This window comes from Sciurus carolinensis, chromosome 13 (assembly GCF_902686445.1).
Source record: "Sciurus carolinensis chromosome 13, mSciCar1.2, whole genome shotgun sequence".
Classification (NCBI taxonomy): Eukaryota; Metazoa; Chordata; class Mammalia; order Rodentia; family Sciuridae; genus Sciurus; species Sciurus carolinensis.
Window position 1 is genome coordinate 70,857,424 of NC_062225.1, and position 13,910 is coordinate 70,871,333.

Here is a 13,910-nt window from a genome sequence, read left to right on the forward strand (position 1 = left end):
TTTTGAGATTTAGTGTAATTTAATCTACAGGGAAAGGCACTTGTCCTTCCTTGGGAGACATTATAAAAACATGAGAGTTAATTGAGACCCCTGTGGCCACCGGTGCAAAAGCAATGTACAGGGTGGGACTTGTCAGGGAGACTGCTAAACCCTGGAAGCTCATCTGAGCTGCAAGCCTCTGCAGCCCCCTGGTGGCTGAAGGTTTCAGCAGTTGAATCAGTCTGACAATTCAAAAGGAGTTGATTTGCCTTTACAGAATTATACAGAGAAACAAGGGATGGAGCGGAAAGTGAAAGGACTAGCATTTTAGTGTTTTTCATATTTCAGGTATATTTTTACCAGTGTGCAAACCAGCAAAATCTGATGAAAATCCAAAGACACATATTCTATTTTAACCTCCATACGCTCACCTTTTCCTGTCTTTTTCCCCACTCCCTTTCTCCCAAGGTAGGAGCATTCTTTCTTCTCCTTGAGTTAGATAAATATTTGCCTTTAAACTTGTAAAGTCAGCTATTCAGTCTGAATTCTAGGGAGAGGCCAGATGCATATATAGAGCCAGAAGCAAGTTATTTCAGGAAGTGATATTCTGTGTCATTAGGTCTTCCTTTGGCCAAAGGTGATGCCACTGTGCTGGAAAGAGTCCCTTTCCTGGGAGAGCAGGGTCTCCACTTGGCTACTCCTCCTGTGGCTCAGTGAGCAAGATTCCACCAGACCCAGTGCTCTGATTCTGAGGAAGCTCTTCTGCTGTCAATCTTTGAGCTGTGGCTCAGTGAGCAAGATTCCACCAGACCCAGTGCTCTGATTCTGAGGAAGCTCTTCTGCTGTCAATCTTTGAGCTGGATCAGGAATCTTAACTTATTCTTAGTTCAGAAAGTTAGCACCTGGTCTGACAATCAACCTTTGAGAAGAAGAAACTGAGGGATTTGTGTGAACCAAAGATTATACTTTTGCCTGTGGTTCTAGTCAATTTGCTTGTTATAAACATCATCTGAATTCTGTGTTGGCAGCTTTTGAGGGACACATGGAAAAAGAGATCAGAGGTACAGCCTTTAAAAGTTGCTAAAAGAAGTCTGAGGTTCTGAACTCTCACTACCAAGGATGTAAGCAAGAGTGCCCCATCCTATTCCTTCCAGTTAACTCACCCCTGCACCTTCTCCAGTTATTCATGGAGGGGTATGACAGAGTACTGGTTGAGAATGAGTAAGGCCTTGGGGGTCACATACAACCGAATGACTCAGGGGATATCAATTAAGTTCTCTGCAACTCAGTTTCCTCCTCTGTAAAACGATTTGAAAATATTTGCCTTGGGTTGGAGATGCAGCTCAGCAGCAGAGCGTTTGCTTAGCATGCCCAAGACTCTGGGTTCAATCCCCGGCACCACAAGTTCACTTTACAGAGACTAGAGGAGGTGGCACATGTTTAGATACCATTCTGAGAAAACGGGGTGACTGACAGAGGTCTGGAATGCATTTGTTGTAGATGAAGAACAACTCTCTGCAAGACCTCGACCCCCGTCGCCAACTATTCCTGTGTGAATTGCGGGACCGCTAGGCTCCTAGGTATTCGTTCAAATAATGGAAAAGTCGGAGAAAATTCTGCTTCACCACCCTAATACAAGTTGGTTTTGGATTTAGCGAAGTCGCGCTGCCACCCCTCCCCCTCCTGCCTTCCATCCATCTCCAATTTTATTCCGGAACCTGCTTCTCTGAAGTTGGACCCGTTTAATCTATTAAATGCATAATTAGGGAGAGTGCTTGATTACAAAGATCTCTTCCAGTTTTCCATTTCTTCAAAACACGTTCCTGTCCGCAGGAGCAGAGAAATAGGGCAGAGAATCTGGCTGGAGGAAAGGAATCAAGCACGAGAACTGAGGGAGGGAAGGAGGGACGGACTCTGCTTTTCTCAATGAATACCAAAGCCTCTGCAGATTTGCATAGGGAGCCGACCTCGCTGCGCCATTGGTTGGCGGGCATGGGCGGGACGGGGCGGGCTTGCGTGAGTCTGGCGGCAGCAAAGAGTTGGCGCGCGAGCCCCGCCCCTGGCGCGGCCCCGCCCCCTCCCGGCGCGCGCTCGCGGCTCCGCCAGCTGCAAGTGGCGGGCGCTGGGGCAGATGCGATCCAGCGGCTCTGGGGGCGGCAGCGGCGGTGGCAGCTGGCACTCCGCGCTGCCGCTGTCCGGGGAGTCGTGAAACACCAATACGCCTTCCGGCCGCCCTCTGGTCAGCCACCTGAAGCCACTGGCGCTACCGACAGGTGAGGAGGGGACAAGATTTCGGGTTCCCTTGCCCTGAATGCTTTCACTGCTCAGTTGCCGCTGGGGCCGCTCTGTTGCCTACGAACTCGGAGAAGCCAAGACACGGACGACAGCAAGGACGTTGCAAACTTGCGCGGCGGCAGCCAGAGCCTTGACTCTACAACACTGAGTCTCCGATTTAGGTTCCAGAAGTTCAGTAGGCAGTGCTGTCCGAAGACTTCCTGCAGCAGAGGTCACTTAAAAGGGTACTAGGAAGCAGTCCTCTTCGTGATTCTCGCCCAGACTCTGGAAGAAGAGCTCAGAGGAGCCGAAAGGGAGACTGGAGGCGGCAAGGGCAACGGGTACCAGTTTAGATCCGCGGTTCCCAGCCTGAAAAGTTGCGGAGGGTTGGAGGCAGCCAGGAGAGCTGACAGACCCCAGCTCCGGCCGCGGGGGGCAGGAGAGGACGGTACCCAATTGCCACCTCCCTTCAGCCGTAGTAGTTTCTGTCATTCGGGAGCGCAGCGAGCTAGAGACGGGGGCGCGGCATTCAGCACGGAGAGCAAGAGGCATAGGGTCCAGCTGTTGAACCCAGAGCGTTTCGTGTTCTCTGGACTCGCCCCCGACTTCCAGCTCCGTCTTATTCAGACTCCTGCTTGCCTCCTTGAGCTGGGAGAAAGCAAGGGAATCAAGATCAAATGGAAGGAATCCTTTAAGACCAAGGACTGTTTGGAGCCCCTTCCTGTTTGCGGAAAAGCGAAGGCCAAGGCTGGGCCGGGAGAGTCGGGAGACTAGTATAAACAGCCCTTCTCGGACGGGATGGGAACCATCCGGCTCCCGTGGCTGCTGCCGCTGCTGCTTTCAGCCGCAGCCCTGGGCTCCACGACCGCGAACGGGCAGCTTGCGGGCTCACTGGCCGTTGGGGCACCGCTGCAGCCCCGAGAACCGCTCAGCTACTCGCGCCTGCAGAGGAAGAGTCTGGCGGTGGACTTCGTGGTGCCCTCGCTCTTCCGCGTCTATGCCCGAGACCTGCTGCTGCCGCCGCCATCCCCCTCCGAACCGAGGGCTGGCCGGCTGGAGGCGAGCGGTTCGCTGGCTCTGGACTGCGCCCCGCTGGTTAGGCTGCTGGGGCCGCCTGTGGCCAGCTCCCTGTCCCCTGCCGCGGACCCGACGCTGTCCAGGGTACTGAAAGGTGGCTCGGTACGCAAGCTCCGGCGCGCCAAGCAGCTCGTGCTGGAGCTGGGCGAGGAGGCTATCCTTGAGGGCTGCGTTGGGCCCCCAGAAGAGGCGGCTGTGGGACTGCTCCAGTTCAACCTCAGTGAACTCTTTAGCTGGTGGATCCGTCACGGCGAAGGACGGCTGAGGATCCGCCTGATGCCCGAGAAGAAGGCGTCGGAAGTGGGCAGAGAGGGAAGACTGTCAGCGGCGATTCGCGCCTCCCAGCCCCGCCTTCTCTTCCAGATCTTTGGGACCGGTGAGCAGCTCCCGCCAGAGTGTGCTGGGATTTGCCTTTTTAGTTACATCGATTTTCAACCACTATTATCTAACCTTACCCTCACCCGTTTTTCCCAAACAGCTTCTTAGCCCTCTTTCCTCATACCTAAAGTTAGACTGTACTTTATTTTGTTCCTGAAGGTGACCACTCCCTAAGGACCTTCCTTCCTCTTTAGCAGCTGAGTTGGGAGAAAAGTTTCCTGTTTCTGGTATAATGCCCTCTACGACTTAGACAAGGTCCAAGCCAGAACTAGTTACCTTTCTTCCTGGAACCCTAGAATGGTTGAAACACTCCTATTATTTCTAAGGTCCAACTTAGGACTACATCTGAAAACTATTGTCCTTCCTCTCTCCGTGTTCCTCTTCATGGTCACCCACAGATTTGGGCAATGTTGTATAATTACTTGGGAAATATAAACTTTCTCTTCATATTATCAAATGCCTCCCAACTGTAAACCCCCTCCCCTGGTGATTGACTCTTCTTTGTTAATTCCTTCCACCACCCTCTACTCTTACCTCCAGTCTGTTTTACACTCTCAGACTATCATCTTCTCAATGTCCTGGGAGAACCTCAGAGGAAATAAGGAACAGGCGACAGGAGGAGGTGTGGAAAGAGGGAGGGAAGTTGTAAAGATTGTCTTGCTTTGGGGAAGTCACTATGAAGCCAGGGAGGAAAAATTAGTTGGCTTTCTTGTTTCTCTTCCCCTTCCCTCTCCTCCTCCCACCTCTGATTTTTAGCTTGAGTGTCTGCAGCCGCAGCTCTTGATGGTAGTCTCTGGCAGCCCTGTTTCACTGCAGATCTCTCTGCTGGAGACTCCTGAAATGAGGTTTCTGTTTCATTTACTCCCTCATTTCTACCCATATTCACTGAGTTGGGTCTGCGTGTGCAGCACTTACTTCTAACTCTTCCTCCAGTATTATTTGACTGGAAAACCCGGTAGTTTTGAATGGATGTTTCTCTTGTAAGACTGCCAACGAAGAACTCCTGAATAAAATATACCATGTAAATGAATGAGCAAAGCACAGAAGAGAAATCATGTTTTTAAACAACCTACACTAATTCCATTGAGAAAACCCAGCTTCTTTTCTATCATTCTCATCATTAGAAATAAATGAAATTCTTATGCTCCACTGGCTACTAATATCTAGTATTAATTGAATGGAAAGCATTGAAAAATGGCCATTGTAGAGCTACAAGTATCTCCTCATGCATGTCCCAGCACACACACGTACTCCCCACACAGTCAATATTCTTATGCAGCAGAGATACTGAGAAGCTGAGGTTCTGTAGTCATTGTGCAAAAACATCCTGGTATATGGTCTCCAAGAAAAACCAAGAGTAGATGCATATTTCAGCATTTGAATTAGTGGCATTGGCATGTAGAAGGCCCCCTGTGATCAGTACTGGATTTTACATACTCCATAGTAAAAGGTAGGGTCTGATGAGTTTGATAGTGCCTCAGTGAACTGAGAGAGAGATTGATACAATTGTCCCACCAAGGATACTTTTGTAAAGAACAGCTGGGTTTTAATGTCATTTTGCCTTTTGTGGTTTATACACATAACATTTTCTTTTAGTGCCCAATGTTTTGTGATAGATATAAAAAAATGACTTATTTCTCTGGAAATGAAGATATTCTTCCATTTTCATGTCTATGAGCCTTTCTGGAGCTTCCCCCACCACCTCTTGTTAAATGACCATAGGCCACAGCAGTCTATAGTAACTGTTGTCACACACAGCCCCAAACTTGCTAACTATAAACATGCAGGTTGCAAGAAGCTACCAGTGGGTGTTTCTGAGAGTCATATGCATAATGCATTTGAAGAATATACTACTTCATTCAAGCCCTACATAATGAGTTGATGCTACTACTGAGGGGGGAGTTTCAGACAGAAAGGAGTATTCTCTAAGAGCTGCTCTGCTACTGACATAGGAAGTAGTGAGCATCCCAAGTCTTTCCTCAGCAGCACAGCCCATTTGGCAGCTGGACCAAGCTCTTATGCATCATTTGACACATCTAGCAATGCTGGTTTCAGAAAGAGCCAGGATTCTGCCGTTAAAAGGCTAGAAATTTTGGCCAAGCATTTTTCAGTAAGATTGGGATCAAATGATTATTGATGGGATCAAATAAGACACTAAGTGTAACTGGATGAGCTCCCTATGACCTCCAGAGAGACAGACAGCTTATTGAAAAGCAGTTCAGGCCTTGTGGTGATCACACTTGGAACAGGCTGGTCCCTCCTGTCTCTGAGGACATATGCTGTCTGCAGTTAGGCAGCTGGCCATGCAGGACTAGCCTCTCGCTTTACCATTTCCTCCCTAGCCTCATTCAGATGCAGTCTCCATTGTAGACCTTCCCATGGTGTGGACACACACTGCTATAATCATGTTTCATGTTTGGGGTAATGTGAATTCTTGTGGTTCCATTTCTTTTCTTGTATGAAAATTCAGGCTTATGTTCTGCCACAAGGACTGATTTTGCTGTTTATCCTGTTTGGGAAAATGGGTTTATTCTTTTTACATAAGCTCTGATTTCTAGAAAAGACATAAACTCTTCGGTAGCATAGGATCTTCAATCATACAATGGGAAAGTAGGCAAAGCTCAATTCATTTCTTCCTGCTTCTGCCCAAGGGGCTGGTAGTCTTGTCTAGAGGGGAACAATTGTGTGGTTGAGGCTATTTATGGGGAGAGAAAATGAGGAATGGTGGTTTTGCCATCCTTTGTGGTGAGTGGCCTGAAGCAGCCTATTTGTCTCGGATTGAATATTCAAGGTTCCTAAACTTGAGCAGGACCATGACTAGGGATGTGACAAAAATGGAAAAGTACCCAGTAAGAACAGAGAAAAACCTTTGTATTGCTTGTGGTTTGGGTTTTCTGAGAGGTCAGAAGGATGCCTGAGAGGCCTTATAATGAATGACATGCCTATGCTTTTTTTTCTTTGTGGGTTGCTTTGAATTCCTAGAGGGGATCAGGATTTCAGTCTGTAGCAATTTCCCCAAACAGTCATCCATGGGGAAGAAATACAGAGGCAGTTGCTGGGATTGTATGACTGGTGATGTGTCATCCTGGGACAGCCCAAGTCACATAAAAGAGGTCTACCTGGGGGCTAAGGCATTGCTCATAGCCCTGGTTAATATTCTGGCTTGTAGGTGTCTTGATAGCTCCTTCCATCTCCCAGGGGAAGGTCTAGAGGATATTGTGGGATAGTAGGACCTGTTTCCCAAGAAGCACTCCCTCCCCGCTCCAGGAAAGGGGCTACATGACTTGGGTCTTTACATGTGCTGTGGAGAGTTCTAAGCAATTTAGAGGAGAGGTATGCAATACAATACACCTGACCCTTGACACACGTATCAGTCAGTCTCTTCTTCCCATTTCATCTGGAGAGGACAGAGAAAGTAAAGGAAGATAGGAAATTTGAGCTCCCAGAAGGGATATCAGTTATTGGAGGTGAATTGGGAGAGTTGGAACTAGTCCAGAGAAGAGCAGAGTGCTGATTTAAGAGTTGAAGGGACTGATTTATGATGAAAGATGAAAAGAATTAAATATATATGGCTGAGTTAAGTGGTGATGGAGGAAAAGCCACCGTAACAATCCACAGATCTTGGAGGAGGGAGACTGGCAGTTAAGGAGAGGAGTTATTTAGTGTGGACATAGAAGTAATAGGATGAGACTTGTAGAAGGAAACTTTAGGTTAGATATCAGGAATCTTATTTTCTGAAATTGATATTCCTCTGACTATGGAATGGAATTCTAAGGGAGCAGGGAGTCAGGTGAGATGTGGGTCAGACAAGCCACATTGTTCATAATTAATAAGTTCTATATTTTTAAATGTTGAGAAGCCACAACAGGCAGGGGATCTGGGATAGGGATTGGCAGAGTGAATTAGGACCTTTTGGGATCTAATTCCTGAGAGTTTTTGGGCATTGGTGCTTCTAGGGGAAGAGAAAAGAATTGCATGAGTATTTCTGAAGTTGGTAGAAATACTTACAATTATATTGTTAGTGAAAAATACTTTTAAATTACTAGTTTTATTCTTCCCTACCCCCAGATTAAACACAGAGTCTTTCTCTGGATTATGGTCTATAGAAGCAGTGGGAGAAGGTACACTTATTAGAGAATTATGTATCTAAGACACATCTTTAGGGATGTGTATGTGTGTGTGTGTGTGTGTGTGTGTGTGTGTGTGCATGTGTGTGTGTGTGTTTGTATGTATGTGTGTATGTCACCGTCATTGTGCAGGGTCAGAGACCAGGGTCTTGAGAGGATGAGATTAGTTCTAGATTTGGTGAACTCCTATTAGCTACTGGAAGATTCCTCAAAATTTTGAGACTAAATATGGCTATTCCAAAGATGAAGTTTGTCCACTTCCAATTTAATATTTCACAAAACCACAAAAAATAAAAAAAGATCCATGAGAGGTTTTATGGGGTAGGGGACAAGAGTCTTACCATTAATAACAATGAATATCTTTAAAGGAAGTTGAGTGCTGAAGGTCACAGGAACTGACCCGCATGTGTGAGAAGAGAGGGGGACCTGGGTCAGCAGAAGTTGCTGCATCCTGCCACTCTTAGGATTACTGCCCGATAACCTCACTTCATGGGAATTTGCCCAGCCCGACCCATAAAGGACATTTTGCTTTCCTTTATAACCATTATTAATGTCCTGTTACAGTCGACTGGAACTTCACAATTTATAAAGTTCTTTCACATTTATTATTTTTATTAATCCTATAGTAGCTAGGGCAAGTATCTGCTTTATTTTATAAATGGAGCAACTGTAATGCAAAGGTTGAGAACACTTTTTCAGGTTTGGACAGGTACCAAGCAGTAGACCTGGAAACTTCCATTTGTGCATCAAGAGGTTATGAGAGGCTAGCTGCTGACTAGATACTGTCTAGAACCACACTTCTCCTGGTCTTCTAATCAGGCATTTTCCACTGAGAGGATCAATTCAAGATGCAAATTCTGAACAACCAAGACATGTAAATAGGTGAAAAGCTTTCCCATTGTGCTTTTCAGATGACCATGCCACGAACATTTGGTGGGCAGTAGCCATGACTTGGAAAAGTTCCTGAAAATATTTGAGACCATTTATCCTTATTAAAAAAAAGGGATAGTAATAGTTCCTAAGTGTTTCTAAATGGGGGTAGTAATAATTCAAGGTGTTGTCATGGAGATTAAATTAGATGATGTGTGTGAATCTTTAACCAAATGCCTGATGGATAATGAAGTGTTCCATCAGCATGAATCATGATTTTTTTCATAGCAGTTATATTCCATCATCTATTCCACAAGCTGTACATTCTACAACTCTCAGAGTTTCATGTACATTTTTGTCTATTTGAATGGTGCCATCCAGAGTCGCGTAATCCCTATGTGTGACCACATGTGGTGGCCTTGGCAATAGCAGCGATGCTATGGGTTCCCCACAGCTTCTTCCTGAAACTAGCTTCTTACTCCCAAGAGATGTGAGGTAGGATCCATGGGAGGTGAGGAGAGTGGCCATTGTGGTAGTATCTATTATCTCATCATGGAAGGCTTTTTTTTTTTTTTCTCCTAGAAACATGGAAAAGAAGGAAGATTGAAGTGTGATATTTACTTCATTTCTATCAACACGTATTCTCTTGTGGTCTTTTGACCTTGGATTCAGTCCAAAGATTCAAGCATTATATTTACAATTCAATTTATTTCCATAGAAAGACACCAAACCTTAACTTTGTGAGAATATGAAAGCTTATCCTGAGAAATAGCAAGAAATAGACATTATAGAATAGAAGTTTTTAATTGGTGAATCTTCCTCGACTGAGAGTGATCTGTGCTGATCAGGCTCTGCCATTTCCAGAAAGGTGCAGGACCACTGGCCTCTGGGAACTCCTTTATTCTAATTAACTGGGCTGTGTGCTTCCCTTCTGTTTCCAGCCTCACCATTCATTATCAAGTGCAAGACATGGAAGAGAGATGGACAGTACCAATGGGTTAATGGACACAAGCCCATTATGAGCAGTTAAGACTTTAAGATTCCCTGAAGACATATAACCCAGGGACTTGGTTGGGAGACTGCCTCAGGAAAGTGCTTCAACCTTAAAAAAGGTTGTTAAGCAACCACACAGCATTTTGTAGGTAATGATTTTTACAAGCCATAGCTGAGCCCTTGCCTCCATCCTTACACTTGATAATAATTTACATCTCCAGAAGACGCACATGCACATCATCTCTGTTTGGGAGCAAGGAATGGGGCATGTTGGTTGAATGGTTGTAGGTCCAGGGATCCTTTGAAAAGAGTTAAGAATAAAGCTGTCAAGGAATCTCATAGATGTTTTCTTCCTTAAAGCCATCACATTGCCCTCTGGTCTATGAAATGACCACTGTTTCTTAACCTTTTGATGACTTTGGTTCTTTGGTCAAAGTATGAAGGAGGAGTAGTTCAAAGAGAGTGTTGACCTGGTGGTGATGTGGTGAGTGGGTGGGAGGTATCCACCACCATTTTTGGTGAGCTGAATTTCTCAGAACAACTTTTTTCCCATCATCATTTTAAAATGAATTTTCCATCTGGCTATTCTGGAACTGGGTCCTTATCCAGGGAAATTCTATCAGCTTCCCTTCGTGGTATGATGTACATGTTCCAGAAAGTTGTAGGTCCCAGAACAGGACAGGAGAGCTCCCTCGGGACAGGTTCACCCAATCATTTGGTAAATTAAGTCTTATTTTTTTTGTATTTTACCTTTCTGGTTAAGTAATGGCAGGTGCATGAAGAGATAGGCAGTTGGAATTTCTTCCAGTAAGGAAAAGGCTAAAGGGAAGATTTGAAAAAAGTTTGAATGCAGAGAAGTCTGAGCATTGCAGTCATTTTCCCCAATTCCAATCTCTTATAGCAATAAATCTACGTGATATTGGGACACAGGAACCTTCCTTTTAACAATAGAAAGTGATTTTTTTAAACGTGAGATTACAAAAACAGTAGAGTACATTGAGAGTACTAATCTTGTGCATAGTTTGATGATAATTTACGTACATCACATCCATATAATAACCACCGAGATAAAGATATCAAACATGTCTAGCACACAGGAAGTTCTCTGCAATCTTTTTCCAATCTGTATCCAACCCCATACCTCAAGGTAACCATCCATTTGATTCATAAGTCATCAGTTAGTTGTAACTATTCTTGAATTTCATGTAGATAGGATTTATACCATGTATCTTCTTTTGTGTTTAAATTGTTTTACTAAACGTGGTTTCTGTGATATTCAACCATATTGCTGTGTGTAACTATATTCTTTTTATTGCTGTATTGTATTCCTTTGTATGGGTATAAATTGTTTCTTTCTTACCCCCCCTTTTCTTTTACTAACAAGAATTTGAATCTGTGGAAGAGTTAAAAGAATCTATCCCCCCTAAAATGCATAAAACGCATCACAGATCCGGGGTCAAAGTCTGGCTCTATCATTTACTGAACCAAGACTGTTTGTTTTCTTCTCTGTATACTTTAGTTTTTTTTAACCTGTAAAGTTAGAACATGTAATATCCAACTAAGGGTTATTTTGAGGATTACCTGGGATAAAGCATGTAAAAGGTCCAGACACATAGTTGATGTTCAATAAGCGTTAGTTTCTTTCCCCAATATTTTGATGGTATTTTTTTCATTTGTGGCCAGATGGATACTATAAAAAACTCTTCCCGAAGCAGGTAAGGGAAGTTTTTATAAATGAGGTCATTAGCCTGCAGAGGTAAAAGTAACGACCAAGGACTAAGAAAGGTACATGTGATAATTATAATCAGTTATTTTATGTATTAATAAATGACTTAATAAAATAATTTTTATGTTTGGCTTAAAATTAACAGAGAAAATAAACTATACAATCAATAAATAATTTTTATAACTCTTCAGTCTTAGGTCAGTTAATACAGAAAAGTATTTTATAGTGTGAGGAAAAGTTAGACAGAAAAGTAATTACATTTACCTAAAGAGAAAGACAAAAATGACTGAGAATTATAGAAACACAAGTGAAGAAAGTGAGAGAGGAATGTATAACATGTTTAAGAGGCAACCCAGGAAAACAGAAGCCATGGATTATCTTTGGGATGCTGAGAGGCATACACATGGAAAAAGAGACCCAAACTATGGCAGAAAATGAGATGGGGAGGAGGGAGAGAACCCTTGATCATTTTTAGCCTGGAAGGATCCTAATGTCAAACTCTCTGAACCTTAGACCAATATTATATAATGATTATTTTTAGCTTTATTAAAGTTTAATTTACATACAATAAAACATGCCCATTTTAACTGTACAGTTTGAGTTGTTAGATAAATACATACTTTTGCGGAACTACCACCCTAATTAGGATGGAGAAAAATTTTTTCAAATCCCTTAAAGATTCTTTTTGACCTTTTGCCATGAACCTCTTATATTGTCTGATATAATAAACTTCTGATTTGATTTCTACCTCCACAGATTAGTTTTTATCTGTTCCAGAGGTAAATGAAAAATTGAAGGGTTGCATATTCTCTTTTGTGTCTATCTTCTTTCACTTATTATAATTATAATGCTTTTAAGATTTATCTGTGTTGTTGCATGCATAATAGTTTGCTTTTTTATTGCTGAATAGTGTTCCACTATGTGCATACATGGCACTTTGTTTATCCAATCCTTATTTAATGAACATTTCCAATTTGGGGCTCTGGTGAATAAAGAGGTTAGGAACATTTTATGTACAAGTAATTTTGTGAATATATATTGTCAATTATTTTACATCCCTTGTAGAATTAGTCGGTCAGATGGTAAATATATGTTTAACTTTATAAAACACTGCAAAACTGTTTTTTAAAGTGTTTGTGTTATTTTTCAGTCCCACCAGTAATCCATGAGAATACCACTTATTCTACATTTCTGAAGATACTTGGTATTGTCAATATGTGGTGGTATCTCCTGTGGTTTTAATATGCATTTCTTTTGTAGTGAATATCTAATATTGTATAGTAAATCACCCCAAAAGTTAGTGGCTTAAAATAATAACTTATCTTCCACAGTTAGGAATTTGGAAATAGCTCACTAGATGATTTTTCTTGGAATCTCTCATTAGATTGCAGTCTGATATCAGAGAAGGCTGCAGCTTTTTCAAAGTTTGGCTGAGGCTGCAGAGTCCACTAATAAGGCAGCTTGCCCTTGGGGTTGGCCAGCTTGTGCTAGCTCATAGTGGGAGGTCTCAACTCTTCCCCAGGTGGTCTTCTCCACAGGACTGCTTGAATATCTTCAGCTTCCCTCAGAGTGAGCATCTATAGAGATGATCACATAAATTTTTCTCTTTATTTTGTAAATTTGATAAATTTTATTGTTTGATTTTCAAATGTTGAATTGGCTTTGCATTGCCAGAATAAACCCACGTGGTCATTATGTATTATCCTTTTTATATATTGTTTTCCTCTGTTATCTTCATTCTGCTGTAATTATTTACTTTAGATAGTATACATGTTCAAATATTAAATTTCCCACTAAAAAATAGTTTATCTCTCCTGAGAATTACATTTCCATCCATTTTCCAGAACTTTTATTTTTACCTTCTGGGCTTCTTTCAAGTCTTTGATAATCCCTACATCTGCATCATCTTCTTATTGGCATCTCTTGATGATCCTTAGTCCTAAGAAATGATCACCTGGTTGGGGGGCACTCTTTGTATGGTGAGCAATTTTAGAATGTACCCTGGAAATGCTGAATATTATGTGTCTTGGTCTGACCCTGGAATGGGGTTTGAACCTTAGTTTTGCACTCAAAGTCTTTTATTCTGTTTTAAGTCTATCTACACATGCATTACTCAGGTCAATAACAGGGAGCCCTGGGCTGGTTCCTTCAGAGAATTAGTTTTCTCTTGTAAAGTTAGCCAGGTTCAGGTATTCTGCAAAGCCGTAGACAGTTAAGTATCCAGAGAAATCCTTTATTTTGGGTCAAAAACCCAGAGAAAGGAACTTTGTAGCTCAGTGAGTATGGAGATATAATTCCTTTTTCCTTTCATCTCATGATGGTGATCCCTCAGCAGAGTCAGCATGGCTATCAAGGTCAGCAGTGGAAACGCTGGTATAAACCACATCTTACGGGCCAGAGGACTGGGCAAGGGGGCTGCTTCTGGTCAAAGAGTACCGAGGGAATCTCTGTTTTGTTTCTCCACATCATCTCCCTGCCTTCCCAAG

The 13,910-nt window shown here is 43.1% G+C and overlaps 1 protein-coding gene across 1 annotated transcript in view; it reads left to right on the forward strand.

Moving 5' to 3' along the window:
• Positions 1–2,159: 2,159 nt before the first annotated feature.
• Alk (ALK receptor tyrosine kinase) overlaps positions 2,160–13,910 on the forward strand; it is a 678,240-nt gene continuing 666,489 nt past the window's right edge. The window contains exon 1 of the mRNA XM_047523055.1: positions 2,160–3,706. Coding sequence (XP_047379011.1) covers positions 3,052–3,706 — 655 coding nt within the window. The 5' untranslated portion in view covers positions 2,160–3,051. The remainder of the gene's footprint in view (positions 3,707–13,910) is intronic.